The 9,306-nt window shown below is 46.1% G+C and overlaps 1 protein-coding gene across 1 annotated transcript in view; it reads left to right on the plus strand.

The window, feature by feature from the left end:
- GOSR1 (golgi SNAP receptor complex member 1) overlaps positions 1-7,355 on the plus strand; it is a 47,545-nt gene extending 40,190 nt beyond the window's left edge. Inside the window, exons 8-9 of the mRNA XM_055001850.1 lie at positions 2,618-2,700; positions 5,349-7,355. Of these exons, the coding sequence (XP_054857825.1) occupies positions 2,618-2,700; positions 5,349-5,473 (208 nt within the window). The 3' untranslated portion in view covers positions 5,474-7,355. The remainder of the gene's footprint in view (positions 1-2,617; positions 2,701-5,348) is intronic.
- Positions 7,356-9,306: the final 1,951 nt, after the last annotated feature.

Below are 9,306 nucleotides of genomic sequence, written 5' to 3' on the forward strand. Positions count from 1 at the left end.
CATATTCACAGGACTCCCCACATTTTTGGCAGCCCAATTTTGTGTTTCGCCACTGTGGTCTTACCTGTCTTCCAGGTAAAGTGTGAGATGAGCCCCCACCCCCCAATATAGGAGGAAGAGTTTCATCCGTTCCCTGGCATTGCCCCTTGCACAGATTGTCTGGCTAGGACAGCTTAGGCAGTCTCTCTCTCTCTCATGGTCCTGAAATAATAACAGCAACAACATTCGATTTATATACCGCCCTTCAGGACAACTTAATGCCCACTCAGAGTGGTTTACAAAGTATGTTATTATTATCCCCACAACAATCACCCTGGGAGGTGGGTGGGGCTGAGAGAGCTCCGAGAGAGCTGTGACTGACATGTGTTCACCCAGCTGGCTTCAAGCGGAGGAGTGGGGAATCAAACCTGGCTCTCCAGATTAGAGTCCTGCCGCTCTTAACCACTACACCAAACTGGCTCTTAAGTCCAGGAGCCTCTCCAGCTGCCCACCACTGGCAGAGCCCCACATCCACATGGGCTTCAGAGGGGCACTCATCAAGTGGAGAGGGTTGGCTTGCCATAGGGAGCCAGTGCCTGATCTGTGAGTCTCCGGCACCTGTGTGTTGTGAGCTGCTTTTGAAAGACAACTTTGGTTCTGGAGCTGCTTGCCCTGTGGCATAGACTGCAGTTGGAGAAACACAAACCCAGAAGCGCCTGGCCCTTTGAGTCCTGGCCTCAGCAGCTCTCTCTCCTTTATCTGCTCATGTGGGAACCTCGAGCCACCGTAAATACAACGTAAATTGTAACCAGGTGACTTATGCACACATCTGTGGATGTTTGGTGCCGTGTTCTTAAGAAACTGCTTCTTGCGGTGCCCCTCCGCGTTCTTCCTCTCACCCCCACCGAACAGGAGTTGCCGACTTTATTCTGGAAAAGAGAGTTTTGCTGGCCTGAGTAACTCGAGGAAGATTTTTAATTGGCTTTTCAGGAGAGGCTTGCTTTCAAGCTTTCATTCTCTTCTTAATGGGTTTTGTTTGTTTGCTTGCTTTAATAACTGCAAGATAGAGAGCATCTGGCAGCATTTTGTTCGTTGCAGCTGGAGTAGCAATTGTGGCCTTTGCAGAGAGCGGATCTGAGATGTATTTAATGTTACTGCTTGGCTGAGGGCCCCCACGCTCCACTCCGTAGGTTGTAGGCTTTGCAGATGTGTAGAAGGGCGTCTCTTTCAGCTCGCACTCCAGGCTCGTACGGTGACCCAAATTCAAACATTTGTCAGTCTGATCCTTCATAATGGAGGAAATACTTTAGTTATTTCGGATGTGATGGTGGTGAGAATTTGGTGATGAGGAGGAGAGAGAGAGACCCTCTCTTCTCCATTAGATTAAAAAACTCAGGGAGACTGCTGGGTCGTAGTCGTGAATGATCGTAGGCACGCTGCGGTTTTCTCTACTTCGGTGTTGTTCACCACAACCCTCCACCATGCACAATATGATCGGATCATTCAGATTATTGAAATAAACTTACGCATTTCAATACTTGTGACGTGTTCCAGAAATGCCTAGTACCATTTCTATTGATTCATCACAGTCAAGCAGTAGCAGTTTTCCTGGACTGTACATTTTCCATGTACAAGTGGGGGAATTTTGGGGGGGGTGATTAATGCTTTATCATCTGGAAATCTCCTGATAGAAAACTATTTTCCCTCCTTGAACATATCATTCAAATCTTTCCCTGATTATTTGTTTAAAGAATTTCTAACACATCCAGTTTAAGGGCACAGGGAATGTTTTATTTCCTATCTTTCTGCAAAAGTACTTGGACGGCGAATGCTAATTCTAAGTAAACAATCGAACCAATAAGGAAAATCATTGAGCCCCAAGAACACCAGCAGCTATGCTGCAGCGTATCCAGAAAATACGTCGTCTTTGGCAAGAGAAGTATGTGCGAGTGGGTTTTCGAAAGAGAACTTTTGTGATCTTGCTTGAAAGTCTACCTTTTCTGCTAACGCTCTGCTATCTGTTATGTTACAGGTTTGCACCAATTTTGTATCAGTTGTGGAAGCGTGGCTTCTTGAGCTTTCTTTGCTGTTAAAAAAAACAAATTATTTTCAATTTCCTCAGTGACTTTACGATTTGAGCAGCAAGATTTGAGTCCAGTAGCACCTTAAACAAGATTTCCAGGGTATAAGCTTTCAAGACTCAAGTTCCCTTCATCAAATACTGAAGCTTGACTTGTGGAAGCTCTTACCTTGGAGATCTTACTGGTTCTTAAGGTGCTACTGGACTCAAATCTGGTTCTTCAACCGCAGACCAACATGGCTACCCACCTGAAACGCTCACAATTTGAGTGTGCGTTGTGGCATTGTTTCTAAATCTTAGTTTATTTTTGTGGTTCATCATCAAAAATGTGCCTTATTGGCTGCTGATAGTTTGAGGAAAGGTCAAGCAACTAGCATACTCTCAGTGCTTCAATAAGCACCACTGGATTCTTTTGAGGACACCACGATGGCTGAAGTGGTAGGAAGCTGTTCTAAATTCATACTTTGTGCCCCTGAGCCACTCTCTCTGCTTCAGCTTGGAGGTTTCTTCTGGATGCCAGTTTTCTAAACCCTTTCCTCCTTCTTGTCTGCCCACCAGCATTGCAATGGCAACAAAAGAAAACATGACCTCACAGCGAGGGATGCTGAAGTCCATACAAAGCAAAATGAACACCTTTGCCAGTATCCTTTTGGAACAGCCTCGTTCTGCCGGTGTACAGATCCGTATGTTCCTGTCTGTCATTTGTTTGTGCTTTTAAAACCTTGCCTTTTGATCAAGGTCCTGCAGGAAGAAACACGGCTTCAGACGGGTGCCTTTATGGAGCCTGCAGCAAATTCAGAGGAAATAGTACCACCACCACCCCCCTCTCTGGCGTGCGTTCCACCAAACAGCACCGGCTGTAGGTCTCTAAGGACCGGGCTTCTTCTCATGCAATCCAGACTGAGTGTGGCTCCTGGCTTGTCTCTTGGCAAAAAGAGTCACTGGCGGCACAATCTCCTTGCACAGAAGCCAAGAGAAAGGGCCCTGTCCCCTGAGCAATTTCATGCAAAGCTTAGACCAGCATTCTCAGTAATTGCTGTCTAATTAGACCCATGTGGGGAGCCTTCGGCTTGGCTGCATTTGTTTTGAAGATGTGTGGTCCCGCCTTTCAGCTGAATGTTTTTCCAGAGCCATCTTCAGCTGGTACGTGGCTCGATTCATCTCAGCTTCCGGGGGTAGGAATGCTGATGCTCATCTAGTCGTCCTCAACTTGCCCCAGCACAGGTCCATATTCTAAGGGCCTCACAAGGGCCGTCATTCTCCTGTAGCTAGGAATTCTTTGAACTTCTGCCCAAAGCAAAATGTTGGAGAAGCAAAGCTGGTTAAACAGTCTGCTTCAGTGAACACTGAACGAAGGAAGTGGCAGGTGGAGCTGGAGAGGTGAATCTCCTGTTTGAATAGAGCACAAATAACCGCTCATCTCACTCAATTCACTGTACCAAAACTTTTCAGGTCTGCAGCAGGTCCCTGGGTTAGTTGTTTCCTTTGTGATGTGGCATTTAAGAGACAAAGATTCTGGAGGGTGTGTGTGTTAAAACTAGAATTAATATTTGGTCACCTTTCCCAAAAGAATTTTGTCTGAACGGCCTCCTTGAGATGCAGCCCCTTTCTAAAAGCATCGACATAATTCAGACACTCTGTAGTGGTGTATGTAAGTATGCTCATGCCATGCTCTCTAAGGCTGGGTTCACGTATGCGGGAGAATGGGATGGCAGAACAGACTCTGCCTCTTCGGAACGCAGCTGGGTGAGTTCCAGCTCTGTGCATGTGAACAGAGAAGTCTGTGCGAATTTCGTGGAGGAAGGTGGACGATCCTGCCTCTTGGTCGCTTGCTATGCTTGTATTCTGCTTGCAGGGAATTTTTTTTTTAACAAGGAGCATTTCAAAACACTCTCCTCCATCCGCACTCGGAAGTGGCAAGTCTGTTCTGCCGAGTCGGGGTTCCTCATTCTCCAGAGTGAGCGACTCTGCTTTTTTTCAGGTGAGTGGCTATTCAGATGGTCCGTGTTCGACCATCACGGCACACACAGATTAGCAGCCCAACCCAAGCTTTCCAGTGAGAGTCAGTAGATCTGCCCCCTCACACATTGTCAGGGCTATCAGGTGCCCCAGCACAGCCCTGAAAGAGTGTGATAGGCCATTGCCATAGGCTCACCCTCATAATGCACCTCCCATGGATGAAGCATTGCATTTGCATTGGTTTATTTGTACCCTTTTTTCTCCCCAGATGGGTCTAAGAGCAGTTTAAAACATTGTTCTCATCTCCTAAATTTTCTCACAACTACCCTGTGAGGTAGATCAGGCTGAAAGTTTTATGTCAGCCAGCAAGCTTAGATGGAAATTCGAACCCAGGTCTCCCAGGATCCTAGTCTGGCACTCTATCCACTACACCACACCACCTCTCAAAGCTCTGTGCCACGGGGCTTTATATGTCCTGAACCACACCTGCCTCTGTCTTTCTTTGGGCTTCTTTCTTGCTTCACTACAGGGCCCTGTCAGGGTTAACATGTGCATGTTGTGGCTGCCATTGCTGTGGTCCTAGGGTATCCATGACCCTTTCCAGGGTCTTGTTCCACGTTTTGTGCAGAGTTGAAGAGTGTGTCCTGTTGCAGAAGTGTGTGTGTGTTTGGCTTCCCTCCTCCCTGCTGCTGCATGAGCCCAAGAAAAGCATTCAGCCTCATTTGGTTAGACAGATTGCATTCCTAAGATATGCAGTGATGAACCATACATTTCGTTTAGACTCTCCTCCCTCTTCCATGAGCAGAGAGAGCAGCAAGAGTCTTACAAGATTCTTGGGAGCAAAGATAAAGACTTGAGGAGTCCTAGTCACATATTTGCATCCCGCTGAATGAGTCAACCTTTTAAGAGGCCGTGTGCTGTGGAAGACTAGCAACATGGGCTCTGTCTGTTTTGTCTCCACTCAAGGGGTCTCGAACCCCCTTCTTCCCAGGGTGAGGAGCAGCAGCAGAGCTCTCTTAGGACCCTGCAGCTGCACACACCTGATTACGTGACAGTTGGTTCAGGATAGTTGGAGGCTAGGGAGCATTAGAGCCAGCGTGGAGTTGTGATTTGAGTGTTGGACTAGGATCTGTGAGACCCAGGTTTGAATCCCGCCTCTGCCCTGGAAGCTTGTTGGGCCCCCCACCCATTTGCCTGACAGTTGGTTCAGTGTACTTCTTTGTGGTGCATTCCTCCATAGGATGAAGTGGGGAGGGGGGAACAGATACTGGAAATCTCTGAAATGCTGCATTGCTTGGCGAGAGTGACCTTAACCCCTGCCCTCCCAAAGATCGTTTCCCAGCTCTGAACAGCTTGATTCAGCGGATCAACCTACGCAAGCGGCGAGACTCTCTCATCCTGGGCGGCGTCATCGGCATTTGCACCATCTTATTGCTCCTGTATGCGTTCCATTGACGGACACTTTCTGTAGAGACTTCTGCGTCTGGGTTCTGCGTCCCGGTCCAGGAGGCACGGGCAGGCAAAGACGGGGGGGGGGCAGCTCTCTCTCCTGCTAGGCCAAGGGGGGGTGAACTACAGCAGGTGCTCTCTCTCCCTCTCCGATGCTGCTCGCCTGGTCCAAAGTGGCAGCATTTGAGTTAAAACTTTGCTCTAACATTTCTTCCCTCTCCCCAGCCCCTGTGAAAATCTCTCTGGCTCAAGGTGAGTAAAGCTTAGCAGCATCTTTGTGATGTTCACAATCACCTTTGAAATTAAGGGGGGGGGGGAGGATCTGCCTCGTCCATAACGGAAACGTTTGCACACTCTTCTAAAATCCATGTCCAAAAAAAAGAAAGAGAAAGCCTTTGTGACCAAGCCCTTCTTGAATAGTCCATCCATTCAGGTGGCTTTAATCCAGTGGTCTGGTTTATTAGAAATATGCAACTTATTTATTTCCTGGTCTGCTAGTAACTTATACATTGTTTTGAAGTGCTTCAAATTTTTGCCACCGCCTCAGATTTCCCAAGGGGAATCAGATTGCTTTGTTTACTGTCCTCAAAACTCTAAACTGTACTTCCGGGGAAAAAAAATGGAAAGGAGTTGTTGGTCACCTTAATGGGGAAGATCTTCGAAAGAGGGGGTAGGAATGAAATGTAGACTTCCACAACCACACACATTTTGGGGAGCTGTGAGAGGAGTGCCATTTGTAGATCACATTTCCACAGGGTTGAGAGTGACCAAAGTGTCTCAGATCACGTTTCAGCTTTGGCCAGTCCGTCAGACTTCGTGCAAGACCTGATTTGTTTAAAGATTGTTTTTATTTAGATGAAAGCTACTCTGAGCTTTATTTTTAAATGTAAAAAAAAATGCACTGGATAAAGGGAAGGTAGAGGAGGTGCAAGTGTGGATGCCTTGTATGTGTCAGCCCTTCATACGGGCCCTGGCCCTTCTGAGGAAGGTTTAAGGGGTCCCCTCTGAAAAGAGCCAGAGACACCTTTTGGATCGGGCACTGTTCCCAAGAAATCTTCTCAGAGGCTTTCAACTTCCCATGTCCCTTCATGTCACTTTTATCTGGTAACAGTTATTTTCTAATTTCAGATGTCTGAAATCAACAAACTGTAGGCTTTCTGTGAGTGTGTGTCCCAGTCTCCTAACTGAAGGGTTCTATTGCCTAACAGGCAGCTAATACTCTAACTCTCGCACACGACTCCTTTTTTCAATATAAAAGGGGGAGGGTTAAAATGGTTGGACAATTCTGTCGCAAGCTCTCCCAGCTGAGCAGATTGGGCCGTTTCTTTGCCCATATCTTTCCTCTTCTGGTTGAAAGATGAGGCAGCCTTCACAGCTGTGATTTTTTAAAAAATCCCATTGCCTCTGGAGGACAAAATCCAGAGTCCCACACAGGGAATGAAAATAAATACTGGATTGGCACATGTGTTACAGTTCACATGGGCTCTGGAAGTGGCTGCTGGACACATGAGCATCCTCCAATTCTAGATAAATTGATTAATTGTTGATTCTCTCTGGAGTTTGTATGGCAGTTTTCCACAGTGGGTAATAAGAATGATACGGTTCATCTCTCCTGCTGAAAAGGGAACTTTAATCAGTTGATTTAGGGGGGAATGCCTGGTTTGAAATAAACATTGTTAGCCTTTTAAGAAAACGGGAGAAGTCAGATGTCGTGATAAAGGCTCTGATCAAATCTGTGTTTGGAGATTTGAGTGACCCACCCCTGAGCCCTTATTTTCTTGTATTATTCCCGATTGGTGGTTCTGCCCTGCTGACTTGGGAAGGGTTTGGTTGCTTCGTGTAGCTGGCAAAGTAATAAGTACTATACTAAATAAATAAAATGCATTTATTTAATCTTAGAAATGTGTCCTTTTTTCCCTGGATGTCAATGGAAGGTTATTTGCCACGTATTTTAAACTGTTAACAGGGGGAAGTAATAATAAAAGTTTCTCTGAAATACCCAATTGATGTGTCTCAGCTGAAGAAAGGATGCTTAAGGAGGTGAATCTACAGCTGAATGATGACTCATCAGCCCCGTTCTGCAAATAGAAAGCTAGCACTACAGGGAGCAAGCAACACTAACACTGTGCTCTAGATTGCTAACCTCACGTAGTGGGATGGAGTGTGTGTGTGTGTTGGGGGTTTTTATGTGGTAGAATGATAAAAAAAAATCCTCCTGAAGTGGTGCAGTGGGATGCTGATGAATTCTGCTTTTAGAAGACACCCACACACAGACACACAAGCACCTTTCAGAGGTCCAGTGTGGTTTAGTAGTTAGAGCAGTTTCCCAACCTTTTTTACATGGAGGAACCCCGTATATTAATGTTTCAAATCCTGAGGAACCCCTACCTACAAAAATGTTTACAGACCAGAAAAAAATTGACAGCTGGGAGTGCAATTCAATCGCTGCTAAATTATTGTCAAGAAAATTTATTTGAAAACAGCTGTGTGTGTGAGAGAGAGCTTACACAACCTTAATCACAATATTTTGAGAGATATTTTAAATTTTTTTGCAGTATTTCAACATTTTTATTTATTTATTCCGGGATTTTTTCAGAACTCTGACAATGTCCTGTGGAACCCAGAGACACTGGATTAGAGTGTCAGATTAGGATCTGGGAGACTCAGGTTCCAACCGTCATTCTGCAATGGAAGCTCGCTGGGTGATCTTGGGCCAGTCACATCCTCTCAGCCTAACCTACCTCACAGGATTGTTGTGGGAATTAAATGGAGAAGAGGAGAATTATGTACACCTCCTTGGGTGACTTGGGGAGAAAGGTGGAGTATAAATAAATAAATAGTAAATAAGTACTACTTCCAAAGCCCTGGCTTCTAGAGGGAGCATCTGACCCACTTGCCTTAGCTGTATGCCTCCATTCCCAGCACTGTGAGAAATCTGCACAGCTTGCTTCGTAAAAAAACAAACAAACCTTGCCTCAGACATAAGACAAAAGAGAGCAGAGACAGGACTCTTCCGATGATTGTAACCAGGCTGTGGTCATTGCTGCATGCATCGTGCTTGTGTGCGCAGTATCTCTTGGCACCCAAGTCCTGACTCAACCTCCTCTTTGCATTTGCCATGTTTTCCCTGAGTCAGAAGAGATGCAACGGTCACTCAACAATGTTGCTTTTTGCTGGATATTCCCTACTGAATGGGATGGGAAACTCGTCTTCCTTGCAGATCAAGGTGTTTTTGGAGCATGGCTTTATGAACAACATAGGAGGCAGAAGCACTCTTGGCACTTGCGTGCCTCCAACAGTTCAGACCCCTGGAGCTGCCTGGCTTGTCAGGTGCACAGTCCAACTGGAATCCTCCCAGAAAGGGATTCCAACTCACTGTCTTGCACCATCTTCCTCTGGTGGGCTCTTGTTGCTTAACTCCTCAAGCAGAGAGAGAGAGAGAGAGAGAGAGAGAGAGGTGGGCAGAATTCAAGACTGCAGCTCCGAGGGTAGGGGGGTTGCTAACAAAAGCATCAGCCATGCCGTAGCATTTTTCAGTGGCCTGGGTGAGCTCGGGATTAGAAGCCAGAGGACGCCTTGATTTCACTGTTTTAAAAAAAGACCTCAGAACTGGTGCATACGATAATTGTGAAATACCTACTCCAATTCATTCGGATTTAAGTTCATCCCCTGGGATTTCCTAAAAGCAAGTTTAGTGGTTAAAATCCTTTCTAGGGTTGATTTTTTTCCCCCCGTTACTTGTTTCATTTGAAGCAGCTGGCTTGCAGGTTTCATTATATCCAAATATGTTGATGTTCAAGGGGATAACTTTGTGCCGGTGTGAAAGAAGCCAGCTTTGT

This window comes from Eublepharis macularius, chromosome 17 (genome assembly GCF_028583425.1).
Source record: "Eublepharis macularius isolate TG4126 chromosome 17, MPM_Emac_v1.0, whole genome shotgun sequence".
Classification (NCBI taxonomy): Eukaryota; Metazoa; Chordata; class Lepidosauria; order Squamata; family Eublepharidae; genus Eublepharis; species Eublepharis macularius.